The 21,854-nt window shown below is 46.2% G+C and overlaps 1 protein-coding gene across 1 annotated transcript in view; it reads left to right on the plus strand.

Annotated features, from left to right (window-relative positions):
• The first annotated feature begins 7,795 nt into the window (after positions 1–7,795).
• SFMBT2 (Scm-like with four mbt domains 2) overlaps positions 7,796–21,854 on the plus strand; it is a 95,945-nt gene continuing 81,886 nt past the window's right edge. Inside the window, exons 1-3 of the mRNA XM_008948002.1 lie at positions 7,796–7,969; positions 13,274–13,368; positions 16,482–16,722. Coding sequence (XP_008946250.1) covers positions 7,864–7,969; positions 13,274–13,368; positions 16,482–16,722 — 442 coding nt within the window. The 5' untranslated portion in view covers positions 7,796–7,863. The remainder of the gene's footprint in view (positions 7,970–13,273; positions 13,369–16,481; positions 16,723–21,854) is intronic.

Genomic DNA, 21,854 nt, shown 5'->3' on the forward strand with positions numbered 1-21,854 from the left:
GATAGACCTTGGCAGGTGTCTGCTGGCTGCCACACATGCCCTTGGTGAAGGGAAGGGTCCTCTTCTTTCTGCTGTTGTACCAAGTGGTGGCAGGAGATGGCTGCAAGGGCTGATTTTTTTTTTTAATTATTAATTTTGGCAGATCCTGTCAGTCAGTGAAACTGCTTCTGGATGAAAAGCACCAAAAGGGTTGTGAGTGTGTGTAGGACTGAGCCCAGCTGCTGATCAGCTGTGCTGTTTGAGTGAACCAGACAGTGCCAAGACCTAAAATGCCATTTTTACTAAGAATTTTTGGAAGGAGGTGGCAGATCTTTCCTGGATCCTGGTTTGCATCTCGTATTTTTTTTGTGGAAAACAGCTCTGACTGCTGCAGATGGCAGAGCTGATTGCCCTGGGTGGTGGGCTTTGGCTGAGGAGGAACTCCTGAATTTGACCCTATATTAGGTCTGTGAAAACAATGTTTTGTGTTTGCTGCTGGATCACCTCTATCACTTGTCTGATGGGTCCCATTCAGGGGGTACAGCTGGATTTTTTATCCACGTGGTTGATGTTTTGGGATGATAAACCTCAGATGAGATGTTTTGGGGTGATAAGTAGCTGTGTGTGTTCAGGTGACCCATCTGAAAAGCCTCCTCATTTCAGCTCTGTTCAGACACAGAGGTGGGAGAGGACAGGGCATTGCAGATGGTTGATTCTTCTACTCTATTTATATTATTTATTCTATTATTTATAATAGAAGACTCAGTTCTTCTTCCCTGCCCTTCTTTTGCCTGTTGAAATCAGCACTGGGGATATTGATGTGATCTTCTACATGGTCCTTATTCAGCTGAGAGCTTTAGAACATCTTAAATATGCCCTATTTTTTTGTTTCTGTCCCTTTTTTTGTTTTTCTGGCCCTTTTTTTGTTTTTCTGGCCCTTTTTTTGTTTTTCTTTTGCCTAATACTGGAGGTTTTTTTGCTGCCAACCAGTTAGTTTTTCTAATGAGGTTTCTTTTACTTTCTGTTATCTTATCTTACTGCTCTTTATCTCTGTGTGCATCCCAGGCTCTGGGGTGTGCCAGCTGGGGAGGGTGAGAAGATTGCTTTGTGAAACAGGTCTGTCTCTGTTGGCATAGAAGGTTTGAGGAAGGAAGATGCAAGAAGAGAGGAGAGCAGGGACCTGCTGAATTACTGAGCACTGGCACCACCTCTCATGATCCATTCTCCACCCTGTGTCTTCAGAGAACTTTGGTTCTTGTCCCTGTTCCACTTGAAGATGGACAATCCAGCCCATCCCTGCAGTGATGGTTCCTCTAGTTTCCCATTTTTGCATCTTTTCCCCCCAGGCTTAGTCATTTATTTTCTGTGCTGCAGCACAAATGATCCTGATGCTTGACTTCAAGAAAGGTCAGCCCTGTTGAGTGGCTGGAGCAGGAGGGCTGGAAGAGACCTCCATGGCTTCTACAGACCATCTTTTACCCCAGGGAAGGATTTAACTCTACCAAGATCTGTTTCTGGACAGATCAGCATCCCAGCCCTGCTGTGTCAAGGCTCTGTGCTTATCCCACTTCTTCACCAGATTCATTATTAGTAGTGCCCAAATTAAGCATCCCCCCTGTGGTTTAAACCCAAACCTTCCTCTTGGATCCACCAAGAACCTGGATAACAGATTACACTCTGTCCCCATTCAGCTGTTTTTTATATATGTGAATACTGTGAAGATTCCTCGTTCTCCAGATTTGGGATTTTTCTTCCATCCCAGAAGTACATCCAGAGTACATCTGAACCAACATAGTGCTGTTCAAAGCAGTAATTTGCCCCTAATAAAATCCTGTGGGGTGTTGAGTATGAAGGAGAAATTGTCACTTGATGTAAGTGAAAACATTGGGTGCGGGAAGCTCTCAAATAAATAGTTATCATCATAAAAAAGGACAGAAATTTGGAAGAAGTGATCCTTAAAAGGTTTCCAACTGGTGCTTTGTCTGAGAAGAGACACAAGCTCTTTTTCAAGGAGGTGAAAGCTGTTCCTTAATGTGTTCAATAGCCCTTCCAAATGAGCCTCCATTTGCACTGTGCAGATGCTCAGGGGGTGTAAATATTGTGGCAGGCTGGCTCTAGCAGCCCTGCCTGAGCTAGGACTCTGCTTAGGGAGCTCTGCCTGGAGGAGCAGGCTTTCTTCTCAGCCACAGTGCTGCTCCTCTGCATCCTCACCTTAAATGCAATGGGATGATTTGCAGCATTACCCATGAAGTAGTTTTTTTTTGGAGGAGCTGAACACTGCATTTATTGCCTTATGTTGCTGGGTGGTGGTCTCTGAGCATTGCAGAAGGTCACCTGCACTGCTTAAAGCAAAGAATGGAGATCCAGACTTTCAGACCCAGCAGAGAATGCTATTGACTTGGTTTGTATTGTAAAAGTCAAGGGTTTTGTGTTGTGATTTGAAGCGTGGCTACTGGGAGGACTAACCTCAGTGTTTACTGGGTCTGGGGCCCACGGGACATGGGCACCTCCAGGCTAGCAGGCAATGGAGGCAACCAGAAGGGCTGCAGGAGTGCAGTGGTTGGTCAGAGTCCCAAAGGAGATACTGTGGAGAGGGGTCCCTGAGGGTGGGCAGGTACCCACTTGGTATTTTTTGCCCTGACTCTTGAGTGATGCCTGGTCTCATGTTGTATCCCACAGTTGAGAGGTTGCCTCGGTGGGTCACCTGGCATTAAGCAATGCACCCTAAATAGATTCCCACAAGGTTGAGTTCTCTATCACCCTGCTCCACATACAGGGCCAGTACCATAGGGCATCTGGGCATCTCACTTCTTCAGTTTGTTTGCTGGCCAATTCTCATCTGAATTTTGTGTGTCTGACTTGGACCACGCAAGGACCACCAGTCATCCTTTGGAGGGGCTTTCTCTTGGTTAGCTGCAGATGATTGCCTAGGTGAGGCAAATCCCACCTGAGATGGGTAGGATTGGTGGGCATTGTTGCTTGCAGTGCTGTTTCATGGGGTTTTGCAGTGCTGGAAAATCCGAAGGTGATGACAGCAGTGGAGTGAAGACCTGGTCCTCTGTCACCCATGTCCTACCTAGGCTTTTGGTCCATTGACTCAGGCCTAGATGCTCCCATTCTACCTGATGTAAAGCCATTTGGCCAGGTGGGGGGCATAAAAAAGATGTGCATTGGAAGCAAGACAGAAGAGGAGACAACTGGAATGACTGTCTGAGCTCCAGGGTTGGCCTGGGGCAGGGTCTCAGCGTGGTCCTGTCCTGCTTCCTGAGAGCTTCAGCACCAATGGCTGCAGTTTCCTGACTCTTCAGGCAGGTGGATCTGGTCTCATTTTTTTCAAAATAGTTTCCTTGATGGGTTTTTCACTCATGGTCATGCAAAAGTCTTAAAGATGGTCAAAGCTACATGAAATTGTGTAGAGTAGCCCCTGGCTTGGAGGGGACTGGGTGAAATTAGCAGATGAAGTCACCAGGAAAATCTGCTGGGGCCACTCCATATTTATCTCAGAATCACAGAATCATTAAGGCTGGAAAAGACCTCTGAGATCACCAAGTCTGACCATCACCCAACACTCCCATGACCATTAAACCACGTCTTCAGGTGCCACATCTACACATTTTTTGAACCCCTCCAGGGATGAGGACCCCACCAGCTCCCAGGGCAGCCTGGGTCAATGTCTCACCACTCTGCCAGAAAAGAAATTCTTCCTAATATCCAGTTGAAACCTCCTTGAGCCCATTTCCTCTCATCCTATTTCTGGTTCCTTGGGAGAAGAGAGCAACCCCCACCTCACTTCAACCTCCTTTCAGGGGTTGTCAGGAGCCAGAAGGTCTCTCCTCAGCCTCCTCTTCTCCAGGCTAAACACCCCTAGGTGCCTCAGCAGCTCCTCATAAGATGTGTTCCCTCCAACTTGGCTGGAAAAAGAAATGTGGATTCCTTATATGCCAACATACCTGGGGTTGAGCTCTGGAAATGCAGTGAGCCCTGGAGCTGCCCATGGACCCACCCTCCCACCAGCCATGTCCCTGGTAGGAGCTCTTCACCAAGGATGTGGGGTCTTGCTGACAGCCCTTACTGCAGCCCTGCTGCACTAATAGAGTCTCTCCTTACCCAGAGGTGGGACCTTCTCAAGCCAATGACTGTTCCTGAATGTTGGAGGCACTGACCAGATGGTTAGGGAAGCAATGGGGTTTCTGCTTCTCCACCACTCAGCACTCAGTGGTACGTTGGCACAACTGATGCACTATCCAAGCAGAGGTTTTCAAGGATGGAAGATCTTTTTTGGATCCTTTTTTATGCCTTTTTTAGGTCAGTCCCAATTAACCAAGCATGTATTGGAGGGAGAACCTCAGTTTTTTAAGGACTAACTCTTAAGGGAGAGCTGTAGGGTGCTGGGTTTGTGTTGGTGAGTAGTGGACCTCTCTCTCCAGGGGCTTTCTCTGAAGAAGAAGACTCACCAGGAGATGAAAAATGTACAAGAGCACGAGGAAGCCAAAGCTGGGACTTACCCAAAGAGCCAATATTGATAGAGATGACAGGGCAACGTGTTTGAGATAGTGGTGTGGCTGAGACTGACAGCCGTGGGAGGAAGGAAATAAAAGAGATCCTTTTTTTTTTTATATTGCCTGCCTTTTTCTGCCTGTGAATTAAGATTCTGGATCTGACTGAAATACCAGGGGAATGGGAGTACGTGGAGGAAGAATGGAATCAGCTTGAACCACCACTGTGCAGAGACAATGAACGGGGGACCTGAAGCCAGGGATTTTCCCCCCTCCCTGCTCCTTCAGAGCCATTTCATCCCATTTTCCTTTGTGTTCCTGCCTGGTGCAGTGTCACCTTGAGCCTCTTTGGCTGTTATTTCCCATCCCCTGGTTTACAGCCTGGCGCTGTGGCTTGTGGTCCTTAATTTGGTTTCCAGTGGGCACATGTTTCTTCAGGCTGCTGGAGAAATCAGAGTACAGTGCTGTGTGCTGCTTGTTTGGTGCTGAGGATTGCAGGCCAGTCAGCATGCTGCTGTTAGCACGATGGCTGGGGACTTTGCTTGAAGTGTTAATTAGCAGTAATTAATATGAAGTGAAAAATTAATACCCTATGTCAGCTTTCTTTGCTAGTTATATCAACACCGAGGCTCAGAGCTATCTTGAAGCTTATGTTTGCATAAGAGCTTGGTCTTGTTGCCATCATGTTGGGAAGATACTTAAATGCCCTCCTGTCATAAATGGTAAAGTAGTTACTCCTAAAATAACAAAATAAGCTGTAGGCTCTGACAGGTCCAGTTTTCTTGGGGTGTGCATGCTCTTAGTAGGACATTTCAAAACCAGTTCAGTTGTAGTGGACACCTTCAGCTTTTTATCACCTTATAACTCTCTTATCAGCATCATGGGAGCACCACAAGATTTAACTACACTACCCAGCAGCTTATCTTTCTTCTTGGTGTTTATGTTCTTGTCCCTGAGTTCTGTTTAAGATGATGGATTCGTTGTGTTTAAATTGATCTCGCTGTTTCTCTCCATTCTTTGAACTTTTTTTTAGTAGACCAAGATTACCTTCCATCACTGTCTGGTCCAAGGCAAGGATGACAACAGTTGAATCTACTCGAGGTTTAGCTTCTGCTGACACCTCCCCTCCTCTCACATTTAACAGACTTGATGTAAAATCCTGATAGTTGACCAATTTATTATGAATGATATTTAAGGAAGCATTCTTTACCAAAGAAGAAGTGGGTTTTTTTTGACTTTCAGGAGACTGATTGCTTCTAGTTTCTTGGTTAATTGAAACTTAATATACACAGGGGATGAGTGATAGATATGTTCTGAGATTAGCTACACTCAAAATACTTGTAGTATATAATACATTTAATTCATTAGCAAGTCTCATGTCAAGGAAGAATAAAGATGAAGTGCTGTAGTGGTCACCATGGTGGGGAAGTGACCATTACTTATGGAGTGTTCAAGGAATACTGAGCACTTGGCAAAGAGATCAACAAGCAGATGGCAGTCATAGAATCATAGAACGCTTTGGGTTGAAGGGACACTTAAGGGTCATCTAGTCCAACCCCTTGCATTGAGCAGGGACATCTGCAGCTAGAGCAGGTTGCTCAGAGCCTCATCCAACCTCCCCTGGAACATTTCCAGGGATGGGGCATCTCCCACTTCTCTGGGCAACCTGTTCCCTATATTCCTTTTAAGTAGTCTGGATCTACTCTTTGTTGGTTTAAAGCCATTAGTCCTTGTCCTGAATGTCCTAAAGTCACCATGTTGCAGCTGTAATTGCTCTGTCAGACAGTCCCACCATGGTTCAGTTAATGGATGTCACACCCTTGACACGCTCCTCATCTTTTCCAGTTCCTCCTGTAGCTGCTTGCAGGTGCCTTTCCTCCTCACCATTTTCATTGGAACAGCCTTAAAAACTGGAAATGAAAAACCTTCTTTCTATTTTACAACCACCATATCTGGTCTTCCTGAATATGCGACCTGAGTAGTAAATGTTGAAAAAAAAATCCCATAATATTTTTATAATCTTATTACCTCCTGCTTTGCCTGGCCTCTGGCAGTAAACTTTTTTTTTTTCCTACTTTTAGTCATGCTTCTTGCAAGAGCATTTGGTGTCAGTGCTGCCAGCACACTCATCTCTGCCACGCAGGTCTTGGAGGCATCTGCTAATAAGCAGGACGAGTCCTCCTCGTTGGATATTCTGGACACACACGTCCCTACAACCTGTCTTTGCTTCAACATATCTTGTGTGAATAGCTGCTTCCCTCTGTGCCCATAACCCGAGCTCTTGGTTTCTCTTTCTCAGTCCTCCTCTGACACCTAGTCATTCATCACCATCTCAGAGTTTTCCTCCAAAGCTCATTTTGGACTCCTTTTTAATCTACCTCTAAAGTTGTACCTCTGGGTAGTGGTTGTCTGGTGGTTTACTGTAGCTAGAAATACAGTTCTCATTTTGTCTGGTGCCTGCATCAAGTTCTACTCACTCTCTATGCCCTTTCTCATGTAATTTTCATCTCTGCATGTTTTTATTCCACTTTATATTTACTATGGTCATTCCTTCTAGAAGAGTCTCCTCTGCCAACATAACCCAGTCTGCACCTGAGTTAGTATTTGCTGCCCTGCATGGTGCTAACTTGTGCAGCTACCTTAGGTCAGTCTCCATTCAAAAGCCATTTGCAGCCAGCCCTGTTTCATTGGGGTATTTGCATTTTCCATGCTGAACTTTATTATCTAGAATTTTTTCAGTCTCACCAAGTATTTTCCATTCAGTGTTTCCTGTTTTGTTATCACAGATAACCTTTATATAGCTATATGCCCTTTATATACCTTTATTTTACCTTTTATTTTATACCTTTATATATAGATAGACCCTTTGGGTGTTTGATTATTTGTGGTGTGAAAAATATCTCACACAGTGTTAGCCATCAAGAAGTTGGAAGCCAAAGGCTGTATTTGCTTGAGGATGGTTGAGTTGCTCTTCCCTGCCTTTTTTTTTTGGGTGGGGGCATTGTTGTGCCATCTTCTGGGCTGGTTCTTCCCTCTCTGTTGGTGATCCAGAGAGCTGGACTGAGCTTTGAGTCGTGGCTGTTTTGGATGCTGTTTATTACCTCATTATCTTCTCTGTTGTTACTATTGTTGTTCTTGCTGTTATTGGCACTGAGGTCCTTTGTTGTGGTTCCTCGTCCAACCCTAGCTTCATCTTGGAGGAGGGATGAGGATTGAAGGGTTACAGTCAACATGGGATAACTTGAGAGGCATTAGGAAAGGCTGAGGGACTGGGTTGGTGTAGGTAGAACAAATGACTCATCTTTTTCTTTCTTTTCCTTTCAGCTTGTCCTCTAGGCACTCCCTGCTGCAGGATGAATTAGGAAGGCAAGACCTCTTCCTCTGAACCATGGAGACCAGGGCATCCTTCATCGCCACCATGCCGGAGACCCAGCATCTCTCCCCAGAGAAGGGTCAGAGCCCAGCCAATGGCAACGTGGAGCAGTTTGATTCAGGTGAGCTCTCCTTCACCTCCGTGGTCTGTCTTCACTGTCCTAGCCCTCCAACTGACCTCTGGTGGGGATGGGGACAGCTGTGTTGCCAGGGGTGGCTGTACAGCTTCAAGGCCTTTTTTGGGTCTTATGGATTAGTCTTTGTCCCATGGTTGGGAAGTTTGAGCTTTTCTTCTTCTGGGTCTTGTCTGCAGTACGTAGCAGCTATTCAAAATTGAAACAAAAGACAATAGAAAACCTTTCCCAGGATATTGTATTGTGTTCTTCCAGTCTCTCCACCCTTTTTTATTTTGTTGAAGTTCTGTGCTTAAAGAGAGGAAATGAAGGTTCAGAAATCACAGCATTTCTCCTTTGTTTTGACCTTCACCCTGATTTCCTTCACAGTTTTTTTGAGTGTTTCAACTGAGAGGGCTTCACAAACATTGGTCCAGCCAGCAGAGAGCTGGTCACATGTTGTGCTTGTGCCCCTGGGTGTGACTGGGCGCTGTGTAATGCTCTGGATGAGGCACCTAAAGGTGAGGGTTCACTGCACTAGGTTTGAGCATCATCATGGTAGATATAGAAAAATAAGTGCAAGCTTCTGGTGATTTCTGCTGGAAATAGGAGCTTTAACTTCCCATATCTGGCCTCAGCAGGAGCAGACTACATCTTATGGTGAAGCTGCACATTATAGCTAAACCAGAGCTGCTTTCTTTCTGATGCCAGAATGGGAGACTCCTCTTTACACCACCTCTACTCTTGCGCCACCTCTGCTGCCCATTATATCCTGGGCTGAGTCAATCAACTCCCTAAACCAACAGAAAAGTAGTCCAGAAAAATAATTCAGTGATTTTCTGCCAGCTTTGTGAGTTCAACTGGCTGGAGGAAGAGGAGGGCCAGAGCACATGCTGGTGGGCATGAGCATGAGGTGCAGCTGGCCAACCATAGACATTGGTTTTGGAATGAGAAAAAGTGGGTTGTGGGAACCCAGGGAAGTTCAACAAGGGCAAGTACTGAGTCCTGCTCCTGGGGAGGAGTAACCCTGTGCACCAGTACAGGTTAAGGAAAGCAACTTTGTGGAGAAGGACCTGGGAGTCCTGGTAGACAAGTTCCCCATGAGCCAGCAATGTGTCCTTGTGGCCAAGGGGGTCAGTGGTATCCTGGGGTGCATTAAGAAAAGTGTGACCAGCAGGTCAAGGGAGGTTGTCATCCCCCTCTACTCTGCTCTAGTCAGGCCATATCTGGAGTATGGTGTCCAGTTCTGGGCTCCTCATTTCAAGAGAGATGAAGAACTACTGGAGAGAGTCCAGTGGAGGCTACAAAGATGATGATGGGCTTGGAGCATCTCTGTGCCAGGACAGGCTGAGAGCCCTGGGGCTGCTGAGCTGGAGAAGAGAAGCCTCAGAGGGGATCTGATCAGTGCTGAGCAAGAGCTAAAGTGCCCCGGGGGGCAAGAGGATGGGGCCAGACTCTTCTCTCTGGTGCCCAGTGACAAGACAAGGTGCAGTAGACAGAAATTGAAACCCAGGAAGTTCTACCTAAATGTAAGGAAAACATTCCTTCCTGTGAAGGTGCCAGAGCCTGGAGCAGGCTGCCCAGAAAGGTCGTGGAGTCTCCTCTGGAGAGATTCCAAACCTGCCAGGAACACCCTCCTGGCAACCTGCTCTGAGCGACTCTACTTTAGGAGAAGGTTTGGATGAGGTGATCTCCAGAGGTCCCTTCCAACCCCACCATTCTGTGGTGCCTAAATTTCTTCAGGGATGAGGATCTTGGCGGTTCTCCCAAGACCATGGCAGAGATTTGTGCTTGATGAGGTTTCTCACCCCCCATGCCTCACTTGCTGTGTTAACTGCTGAAGCATTTCAGTTCTCTCCTCACTCAGACAGTCACTCCTGTGTCTATATGCTATAATAAACCACTAAGCAATTTCCCACAAATGTGTTTTCCTCCAGTGAAGCCTGGGAAAAATCTGGTTTTTTTTCTGGAGCCCCAAGTTTTGAGTCTTTTATCCCTTTTATTTCCCATAGCCAAACATCCCGGGAGGCTGCTAACAGCTGGAACAGTTGCATGTGTATGGTGTCAGTGCACGAGCACTTTAAAGCCACTGAGAGGCTCACAGATAATGACTTGTTGATTTTATTTGCCATCCTGGGCTTGTTTCTCCATCACCGTATTGTGGGCTAGCCAGCCTTGACTCTTTCATTAAGGAAGAGGACTGGGCCTAAGTACCAATAATTGGACAGGGAGCTGGTGTGTAAAACAGGCCATATTTATCATCTCAGAGGGGGCTCTGTGAAGTCTTGGCACTTGGGGCTCTGCAGCTCTCCAGCAGAGCCAAGACTTTGTTCCTGGAGCGTGTGACTTGAGGATCAAGGAGCAGATGGGTTGGTGGGAGCTGCTTCTCAAGTGGGCAGGGTCCTCCTGGGCCTGTGTTAAAGAGACTTGGCATTTCTCTCTCTGGCTTTTAGTTGGGGGAGGTGGTGGTGGTGGTCTCTTCAGGGGGTTGGGAGAGGTTGGGACGAGGTGTCCTCTGCATCTCAGCAGTAGGGCTTTTCTGATGGGTGGGGGAGTTTGTGCAGGGTCCTGTTAGGGATGTGGATGGGGCTGGGTCCCTTGGGCTGATCTCATCTGTGGGCCACCACTTCTTCTCTGCTCTGGATGTCCACCTGCTGGATTTCTAGAAGGAAACAACATCCATTAAAACAAAAACCCCCAGACATCTTGGGAACTGACAAAATCCTTTGTGGTAAGACGAAGCAAAATAAACCACCTGATGCTGTGATAAATGAGGACCCTGACATTATTTTTACAGACCTTGTAAAAGTAATTTCCTGATAAAGTCTGCAGATAAAACACAATGGAGGAGTCAGGCTTGTGATGTGTCTGAGAGAAATGAACTGACAGAATGGGGAGGCTACAGCTCTTGCTGCCTTCCCCCAGGGTCTTGAAGCCTCTCTGGGTTTAGAAAAGAGAGATCTGGGTGATATTTTTTCGGGCAGGTGCTGGTGTGAGTTTTGCTGGGCTGCCTGTGAATGAACCTGTTGCTGGGGCTGTAGGAACAGTGGGGCCAGTGAGCCTGGAGAGTAGGTCACAGGTAATAAGATTATGAAGCACAGGAGGACTTGTTGCATCCATGTGCTAACGTAGGTAAGGTGCTGGAGAAGATGTTGCCACCCTGGTGACATTTCTTCCTGCAGAGGTGTGGAGGTTGTATACTGAACTGCCTAAAAATCTCTTGGTTCCACTGCTCTGTGGAGTGGCTCCTTCCCATAACTCTGCTGAGGACACAACACTGCAAGCACAGATGGATGAAGAAGCAGGGAGCAACCAGGCAGAGGGGATGCACCTTCAGCTTTTCCTCTTAGATGCCTCTGACTTTCAGTGGGACAGGGATTGGTTGTGCTCAGGGTAGAAAGCTGCTGAAGCATCAGAGGAATATTAAGCCTGGGCTGGGTAACCATATCTGGCTGTCTGTTGACATACTTGATTTTAGAGGCTCAGCCTTGAAAATCTGTAGACCTGGTTCTTCTCTAAACCATTAACTCCACAAGGTTGCAGACATGAAGGCTGAAAAATTTCTTGTATCATCTAAGTTGCCTGCCTGCATGATAGAGGTAAGGGAAACTCTTAGCAATTATTTTCACCCAGCTCCTACCTTGTGGTTAAACTGTGGCTTAACTTTCAGTCAAGAACAAACATACTCCTTTATTTTGGTTCGGGTGTCTCAAGTAGAGCCAGCTTGTATTCCTGGAGGTTTTTGCAAGAATTCCAATCAACAAAACAAAGCCCATCCTTTATTCTACATCGAATTTGTCTATTTTCAGGTTGTAATCATGGGGTTGGTTTATTTTTTTTATGTTGCTAAGCTGAAAATTCATCTAGTATCCACTTTATCACAGGAATAAATATTGATTTCCATCTTCATATTTAAGCAGGTTGAGTTGAAGGCGAGAAATCAGAGCTTAGGCTTGATGTAGAAGTGTGCAAAGAGTTTGACAGCACTGACAGCTCAGTGCTCCTCGTGGAACTCCCAGACAGATCCTTATCCTCCACCAGCTCTGTCTCAAAAAGTCTCTTCTGATCCACTTTTTTCCCCTCACCTAAGTATGTCTGGCTCCATAGGCAACAGGAAAAAAAAAACCCCTTAGTCTTCCCCTTTTAATAATGAAAGATTCCCATTGCACAGCCTAATTTTCTGGTCCTGAAAACTGGAGACCTGTAGCAATCATTGCAATAAATTAACCCTGCTGTTTTCTTCATAAAACCGTCTGGGGAGGTTTCTTAATTCAGTTTGTCATGAGTCACTTTAATTACATCATGGCCACGCTGATGAATGTTTGGGCAGGTAAGGGTCTTGCAGAATTTGCCTGATAAATGCTCATTGCAAAGCGTTCATTGCTAGGCTGTAAATATTTTTGCTCTGAGGATGGAACTGGGTTTGTGAGATTGCTTGGGAGCAAAGTGAGAGCAATCAGATTGGGCTGATTTTCTGTAAGTGAAAGAAGATTTATCTTTAATTATTGCTGTGGGTGCTTCAGCAGTGGTTTGAGGCCTCAGCTCTGCTCAGGGTGGTGACAAAAAAAAAGTACAGTGGTAATGTCAAGTAGTTCACCATGGGGAAGGATTGTCTGGGGCAGTGGGATGGATGGGGGGGCACGATGCAGAGCCCCTGATCTGAAACAGGGCAAGGACAAGTGCAAGGAGTGAGAAGGCAGTAGTGGTCTGCTGAGGATGCTGGGGGGTTGGGGGGAAACCAGCTGTAGTTTTGGGGGAGGAGGAATGCATCGAGGCCTTGGCTGAGAGTTCTGGGTGGAGGGATGCTGAGGAAGAAGAGAAGGGGTGGCAGGACTGAACATGGGGCTCCCCAGCTGCATGGTTGGGGTGTTGCTCCACACACTGCTCAGCCAACAGAAGCAACTTTGAACATTGTCACTAGGACAGTGTAATTAGCAGTGCTGGGTGACCCCCATCTGGGAGGTGAGCATCATCCTACCCTTCTCATAGTGGGCAGGCAACAAGGGAGTCATCAAATACAAAATAAACCAGCACAGGTGCCTGTTGCAGTGGGACAGGTTTGTTCTCTCACTTCTGTGCAGAGTCATTTCTGGTCTCAAAGTGTTGGCTGCTGATGTCCCAAAGTCTGCTGGAAGTGTAGAGAGGGCTGGTCAAACCACCAAGGAGTAAACTAAACTTTCTGTTTGCCCTTGTGCTGATGTTTATGCTGGTTGCTGGTCTCACCCTGAACTGTTTGACACAACTTTTGCCTTCTTTGGCTGTGGTTTAGGCTGCTTTGCTTTATTTTTGTTTCTTTTGTTCTCTTTTTAACAGATGAGGGCTCCAGCATTGAGGATATAGACTTCAACTGGGATGAGTTCCTGGAGGAGACAGGAGCCAGTGCTGCTCCCCACACCTCCTTCAAACACGTACGTGCTTTGTCTGAGCCTCCTGGCCATCACACACCTTCCCTCTTCTGGTCCTGAGGGGGTCCCTGTACAGCCAAAGTGGGGTCTGACCCTTTTGGGGAGAGATTGTCCCTCTGTGCATGTGGCAGCCTGTGCAGGAGTGGCTCCCAGCTGGTGTTAGGTGAACTCGGTGTGCTTGCATCACCTGCAGTCCCAGCTCAGAGCACTGTCTCTGCCACCACCTTCTCCTCTGCCTTGCAGTCAGGTTTTCCATTTTTGAGGTCTTCTGTTGCTCTCCTTTTGCTTATCATGCACTTATTTTTTTATCTTCATCTGTTTTTTTTCTTCTCTGTTCATTGCTGTGCATCTCAACCTGGGGATATTCATCTCACAAGAGTGCTTTATTTCTCCCAAGTTGCCCTCTTAATGCATGATTTACTGACTAGCAGGGTCACTCAGCACTAGACCCCACTGTGACCCATAGGAGACCATCTTTCAGTCTCCTGCCTGGAGCTGCTGGCTCAGGAGCATGAGAACCAAGTGCTTGGGTAGGTGGCACTCGGAGTGTGGCTCATACAGACAGTGTGGGCTCTGGCTCTGCTCCATGGTATTGCAAATGGCATTCAAAGTGCATGCAGAGGGTCTGGAATCTTGACTGGTCAAGATCAGAGCTTTGAAGAAAGGACTCTGTCTCCAAGCAGAGCCCATCACAGTCAAGGATATTTTTTAGGACCAGCTTCTCCACCTACCACCAGTTGTTTAACCTCTTCTATTCAGCTCCATGTGTGTGATGTCACCTGAGGACATGGGACAGAAAATAAGCAGATGTATGAGTTCCTCATCACAGTCAAGAGCATGCACATGTCACCACATTGGTAGATGTTTTTGAGGACAACTTTTGTCATTCAACCACAAGACTGTGCTGTCAGAGATGCTGCAGCCTAGTGGGAAGGTGTTGTGATGCCTTCATCTGTGTCAAGTCGTGGTGGTTCTCTCTCCTCAGCTGCAAGTCCTGTGAAGATAGTGCTGCTTATCCTCCTCCTTGACCCGTGAAATAGGTGTCAGCCTGTTCTGCTAGAGCTGCTCATCACTTACTCTGCTTCTTCTCACAGCTTCACTTGGCTGGTCTGTGTGCTCTGGAGGGTGTGGACGTTGATGGAAGTGAAGGGTTTTGGCTGTGATGCTCTGCAGTGTCTTACACTGAGTCTGTTTGCTGGCAGAGATGTCCTTTGGGAATGTCTAGTTGTGTGACAGTGTGAAAGCTTCCTGAAGAACCTGCTGCTGCTTTAAGCCAAGTCTTTATTTGGATCACGACTGTCATGCTATTAAACCACCTTTGTCTCCAGCTGATTTCTTGGGTTGTTTTGAAGGCGTAAGGAGCTGCAGTGATGAAAACCTCCCATTCCATCTACATCTGAAAAAATAGTGCAGTCCTCCTTGAACCAGCAGCTATCTGGAGACAGCATTTTGTCTCAGGTTGCTGCTCCAGGCCCGAATCCAGAGACCAGATCAGGTGAAAGCTTTGTGCTTCATGAAGCCCTTAAGGATGTATTTAGGTGCATGGAGGTGCCCACCTCATCCTGATGATCCTGGTGATGGTGGTGTCTCAACAGCACCTCAGTCCTGGGACTGTTGCTGTGAGGCAAGTTAGTGCTGAAAACACTCCCTAGTAACTGTGCTTTTGAGCCTCAAAAAAACCTGAGTCGGCCAGGAGCCTGGAAGCCATCAGAGATGTATTATCCATTTCATTCCACTCTTCATGTGCTTTCAATGCTGTGAGACAAATCAGTGCTGGAAACAATCCTTGGTAACTGTGCTTCACAGTCTAAAACTTGATCCTCAAAAAAACCTGAGTTGGCCAGGAGCCTGGAAGCCATCAGAGATGTATTATCCATTTCATTCCACTCTTCATGTGCTTTCAAGTCACTGGCCTCCAGAATACCACTTTGATCTCTGCTTGCAGTGAGCACAAGGAGAAGAACTACAAATGAATGTGTGTCTTGGATTATTTATCAGGACCCTTAGCATCACAAGAACTGAGATCCTGTGTTACGACTAAGTAGAGCAGCAAATGTCACAGACCTTCTTCAGTCTTAGACAGTCTCCAAAGGTCCCTTCCAGGTTCAACTAGTTTGTGACTTGAGGCATTGGCTGAGATCCTGTGTTACGACTAAGTAAAGCAGCAAATGTCAAAGACCTTCTTCAGTCTTAGACAATCTCCAAAGGTCCCTTCCAGCTTCAACTAGTTTGTGACTTGAGGCATTGATGCTGATGGAAGTGCCCACACAAGTAAAGACATGCCACTGACCCTAGGAAGACACCATAGGATGTGCCCACAGCAGCCCAAGTGTTTAACAGTGGTCCCTGCAGTGTCCTAGAAGAGATGCACTGTCATCTCGAGGGTCCTAGGACAAGTTACATGTGGCCTGTCACTGGTGAGATAAACAGGAGTGACATCTCCATCAGAGGGCAACACAGGCACTCAAAACCATTTGCTTCTTTCAGTGATGGATCATCATGGATCATCACAGCTCCATATTCACCAGGGTCCTGGGAGAGCAGATGGGTTGAGGCTTGAGCTACTGGGTGTGGATTTAGTGGAAGTGCTCCCCTTGGTCTGCCTGGTACAACATTCAGCCTTTGATGTTTGTCAGACCTCAAGAGGCTCTTCAGTAATTGTTATATGACTAATTACTGTAGCTGGGCTTAACTCCTAGAGGTGCTTAGTACCTGCCTTTCTACCTTGCGTGTGTCCTGTGGTTTGCCTGATGGAGCTGTGCTGTGGGAAATGCACCTTCACTGGAGTTGTGGTACCTTCTCCCAGGCAGCAGTGAGGTGTACCACGCTAAGATGGGTACCAGTCCTCTCTCAGATGGAGTGCAGCTGAGGTTGCTGCTGCTGGAGGGCCTCTTCAGAGCCTGCAGGACCTGGCATGATGAGGTGTGTGCCAGTGAAGTACAAATGGTCCTGCCCAGACAGACTGTCAAGGAGGTTATTGGATTAAGGAGGACCACAACCAACTCCTGTCCTATCCCAGAGCTGCTCTTTAAGGGCAGCATCATTCTGCTCAGTGGGGTAGGGAGGGTCTCCCTGCAAAGAAGAAAAGGTAACACCATTCTTTCTCCTCTTGTAAGGTTGAAATCAGCCTTCAAAGCAGTTTCCAACCAGGGATGAAATTAGAAGTGGCGAACAAGAGCAATCCAGACACGTACTGGGTGGCTACCATCATCACAACATGTGGCCAGCTCTTACTGCTTCGTTACTGTGGCTATGGAGATGACCGCAGGGCAGACTTCTGGTGTGACGTGATGACAGCAGATCTTCACCCTGTTGGCTGGTGTACACAGAACAACAAGGTCCTGATGCCTCCAGATGGTGAGTTCTGTGTGTTTTGGTAGGGTCACGCTTTAGTCTCGGGTTGGTGGTGAAACTCCAGATTTGCAGTCGTCTGGAATGGGTGCTCCAGATCCTCAGGCGTTGGTTGGTGTAGTTAAGGTCAGGTCCTCGTGGGTCAGTTTGCCAGTCAGCCCATAGCAAAGCCATTTTTGGCCTAGTTGGTGACAACAGGCTTCTATAGGAAGCTGCCCTAGCAAGGAAGCACTGCTAAATTGTGAAGCTGGGATTTTCAGTGAGGGGGGAGAATTATTCTGGTCTTGTAGGAAAGAAAGATGAACTTCAGAGTGAGAACAAACTAAAATAAGCAAGATCAGCTTGGGTGTAAAATCAGAAGGTGGCTGTGCATGCCATTGTCTTGCCCTGAAAGTTGAAAACCTTCCAGTGCCAGATTCTTGCAGCTTTTAATTCTAGTGGTAGATAAATATGATTAAAGAGAGCAAAATTTGAACATTTTAGGTTGGGGCATATCTTTTGAGGGCATATTTTGATTATCAGCTCTCAGGTGAACAACAGCTGAATGCAAGAGCTGTAGGTTGCTGAGTGGTACATGTGGAAGATTTTGATAATACAATTTGATCCCAGAATGTAAGAAAAATGTGGGGTTTTTGGCTACACACAGCAACAGAGCAGCTGGGTATCCTCACCACTGCATAGCTCCAAGCAGAGGCAGACTTCTCACTGTTTCTCATACGTATTCTCACCCCATATCCCATTTATTCTGGAGCGAGGGAAGAAGAGATGAATATTTAGCCTCCAGCTTGTGCATATGTGGAAGAAAAATCTCATTTAAGGATTCTACTGCTGAAGTTATTCTTTTACTTTCTGTCACATGCGACCATAGAAAAAAGTACATGTGCCAGTTGTGTGCCACGGGTGGCTTCTCCTGCTGGAGGTGTTGCCTGACTTCCCACTGAAGTGAGCTGTAGACAAGGTCTTTGAATCAGAGCTGACATTTCTGCCTTCTGCATGCCAAACTCTGAGCTCACCTTATCTTTTTGTTCTGGTCTGTGTGTTTTGCATAAATAGAGGATTGATTGCTTAAAAAAGAGAAGTGTTGGAGACAAATATGGCTGAGAAATGTCTTGGCTTAGCACTAGTAAATCAAGCTGATGGGAGAAGGGTTAGGTATGTTGTTTTATTGGTCTCTTAAACTACCTTTTATTACATGGATTATAATCAGTGTTACCAGAAGGGTGTACAGTGCTGTAAACTAAATCTCAAAATGTGAGGGGCAAGGGGCAAGAGATCTTATTGACGGACTTAATAGGAAACAACGATTGTCTTAGAGCTGGAGGCAGCTGCTTTCCATGGAAGTGTTGGAACCTACTCTTTGGGTTGTGGCTGCTTCATGTGAATTGTCTTCCTTGAGTGGCTGGAGACGTGCAGTGCATCATACCACCTCTCTTCTCTGTCTGGGTGATGTCACTGTAAACCAGGGTCTTCAATTTGGGCAAACGTCCTGTTTTTGTTTTCTTTTTTTTCCTCACTCCCATTCTCAGTGAATAAACTCTACTGGATACATCTTAGGGTAGTTTTCAGAAAGAAGAAGTTCAATGTGGTGTTTGTAATTCTGAAAGAGGTTTAAGCATTTAGAAACTTGAGTCATGTGTTAGCATGAGGCATCTAAAATGCCCAGGAGGATTTGAGGCTTCAGGGCTTCTCTGACCTGGGAAAGAGAGAGGTCCTAAATGTGCTCATGAATCTCACAGCTCCTCTGGGTGTTTGCCCTCAGGGTTCAGTCTGTGGTCAAAGGTGGGTTTTCAAAAGATTGTAGCTCTCATTGGGACATCGTAGGGTGGAAGCTGAATTTTCAGTAGTGCCTCTTGTCTTCTGTAGGGAGAACCAAGCTCTGAACGGGTTGCTCAGAGACAATGTGGATGCCCACTCCTTGGAAGTGCTCAAGGCCAAGTTGGATGGGACTTTGAGCAACCTGGTTTAGTGGGAAGTGTCCCATGGGAGAGGGGTTGGAATTATATGATCTTTAAGGTCCCTTTCAACCCAAACTATTCTATGATTCTGTGACCAGCTCTTGCAAGTAGCTTGTGGGTACGAGACTGGCTGTATGCAGATGTCTGGAGTTTGTCCTGTGCTTCATTCCTTTGCTGACCACTGAATTTATCTTGAGCCAAGCTTCACTGTGGCACTGAGAATTTCAGCTGGTGAAGCCTGCAGGGTCAGACTTTATTGGTTATGAACTGATATTCTCTATGAATGCTGTGGAAGTTCTGCTTTTTCAGCATTGCTTACTGTTTTGTTGACAAACCTTTGGAAGAAACGAAAGCCAACTTCAAATTGCCTGGACCCATTTTTTAAGGGCCTGATTCTGCACATCTTGACTATAGTGAGGAGATCTGTTGGCAAGACCATGCAAACAGCATGGTGAGGGCCAGTTATCTGTCGTTAGGGTTTGATTTTAATCAGCAGCTGAAGGCTTTGGTTAGAAAGCAGATCTGCTAAGGACTTGTTTAATGGGCAGAATACCAGCACTGGGACCATGGTCTGGTTCTGCTGACAAATCAGATCGAACTGATCAGAACTCAGGAGTGTGATGGCAGATGAGAATGGTGCAGAGTGATAGGGCGAAGAATTTAATGAGATGGGAGAGAGATGCAAAAAATAAAGAGCCTGTTCAGTTTAGAAAATCAATAGAGCTTGATTTAACGCTCAGCACACACAAGGCTTTGAAGGGGCAGCTGCCAAATCATTATTGTTTATGATCCCAATAGAAGGAAGTCATTTAATTTACAGACTGTTAGATGATTATTTATTGGGTGATGTTCATATTGCATCATGGTGCCTGTGAGTGTAGTGTCAAGTCATGTTATGTCCTCCCATGACACCATGGTGCCGTGCACTAGGATAAGGCTGCTCAAGCCCAATTCTTGACTTTGCAATCAAATGCATTGGCTGGTGAAGGGCTGGTGGGAGTGCACGTGTGCCGTGAGCTTCACCCTCTACCTCCTCCTTCCCTGCAGGAAATCAAAGGAGTAAAATTGTAGTTACTTCAAGCTTTGCCATTAATTATATTTTTCTCATTACAAATCGGTGTGTAATTTGAATTGCAAACTCAACTATCCTGGCAGAATAGATCTGTTTACCATTCAAAGTAAAATGAAAATTATTTAAATTAGTTAATATAGAACTCATTTGAATGGATTGGATGTTTATTCATGAACTAGCTGAGGCAAGTGTGAAGCTGTCCTTATGGTCTGTAGCTTTGGCACTGATCAGCTCTAAAGTCACGTCCTGGGACAGAGATTTCTATTTTATTGCACATTAACTGTGGTGCAGACCAGTGGGTAGCTACTGCCTGAGGTGGCTGAGTGTGAAATTTTCATCCTTTCTGACAGGACCCCTCAGGAATTGTAATTCATATGAGGAAGGACGACCTGCTTCAAAGTTCGTTGACAGTGGCCAGGCTGTGGTGGTATATTAGGATTTGTTTTCTGCACTACAGGGGTGGGATGTAGCAGACTTTCCATCAGTTAGTTGACAATTTCCCCATTATATTATCCTGAATGGAAAGAAGGACTTTATCCTCTCCTGTGTCTTACCCAAGTGGTGTCCTCCTCCCCAGCACAGAGCCGATGTGGTTGTTACTGAACATCCTCCATCTCTTGAGACGTTTTACCCTTGAGTATTAAACATTAAAGTCTAACAAAACTTTCCCTTACTAACAATTCCTCTCACTGTGAAAGGAAAAGTGACCTCTTGCCTCCTCTAGCCTGTTTTTTCCACGTGCTGTTTTGCTTTGTTGATGACAGTTGAGTTCATGAACACATTTACCATCGGGCAGAAGAGCAGCGTGGAGAACCTGACAAGCCTAGTAGCTAAATTATGCATTGTGAACCACGCAGGGAGCAGGGACAGCTTCTGATTGACACGTGGGTGTTTTTGTACAGATTGCAGATTTACAGCTGAGCCAACAGAGCCCAATCTCTCCTGGCACTCTCTTAATGCATTCTGGGACGCGCGAAAGACGCGGGACGACACGATTATTGTGTACACTGGTAATTGCTGCAGTGGTTCTGCTTTAATGTTATTGACAGATGGAAATTCAAAGAGGGCATTTCTGTGTGCAGGTCTGCCCAGCGAGCTGGAGTCTGCTTGCTGTGTAAACCAGGAGATGGAGGAGACTGGGAATTTAGCAGCAGGGAGGCAGCCGGGTCTGTGTTTTGATTTTACGATGAACTGGTGGAGGTGGGAAAGCCTCTGAATGCCATCTGTACCTGGATTTGGTGATCAAGATAATCAACAATACTGTGATTATGTGTAGGAAAGCAGCCTTCCCTCCTCTGTTACAACAATATAAGGAGAACTAAAGCTGAAAAGCCTGATCCTGGGGTGAAGTGAGTCCTTCTTGAATGGTGTTGAGCTTCATCAAGTGAAACACGCCATTAAGAGTCATGGACATAAAGAATGTTGTCTGTCTAGACTCTCTGTGAAGGCAAACATCATCATTTGGTCACTATTTGAAACAGATTTTTGTGTTTTACTCAGGTCAGGTTAACTTTTATCTTAGATCCAGGCCAAAGGAGGAGAATTTCTGGAGGGCTTTATTGCAGCCTTCCAGTGGCTGAAGGGGGCCTACAAGAAAGCTGGGGAGGGACTCTTTACAAGGGCTTGTAGTGATAGGATGAGGGGCAGTGGGTTCAAACTGGGAGAGGGGAGATTGAGGAATTAGGAAGTTCTTGAGGATAAGGGTAGTGAGACACTGGCACAGGTTGTCCAGGGAAGCTGTGGATGCTCCATCACTGCATAGGGCCATGTTGGCTTTGACCAGCCTGGTCTAGTGGGAGATGTCCCTGCCTGTGGCAGGGGATTTGGAACTAGATGATCTTTAAGGTCCTTTCCAACCCAAACCATTCTATGGTTCTATGAATTTCCCTCAGATTCGAAGTGCTGGATCTGAATCTTGGTGAATATGGATGAAAAAGGAGATAAAACTTGGACCACAACACACAAGGTTGCCTTCAAATGACAACTTTTTCCCTTTTTTTCTTTCTTTTTCTTTCCCACTTTTTTACCATTATCTGAATCTATCACATCCTGCTGTTTGAGGTCATTGGTGAAAGGGAGAGGAGAAGTGGATGTGGTTGGCCATGGTGTAA

Source organism: Merops nubicus, unplaced genomic scaffold (assembly GCF_000691845.1).
Source record: "Merops nubicus isolate BGI_N331 unplaced genomic scaffold, ASM69184v1 scaffold229, whole genome shotgun sequence".
Lineage (NCBI taxonomy): Eukaryota > Metazoa > Chordata > Aves > Coraciiformes > Meropidae > Merops > Merops nubicus.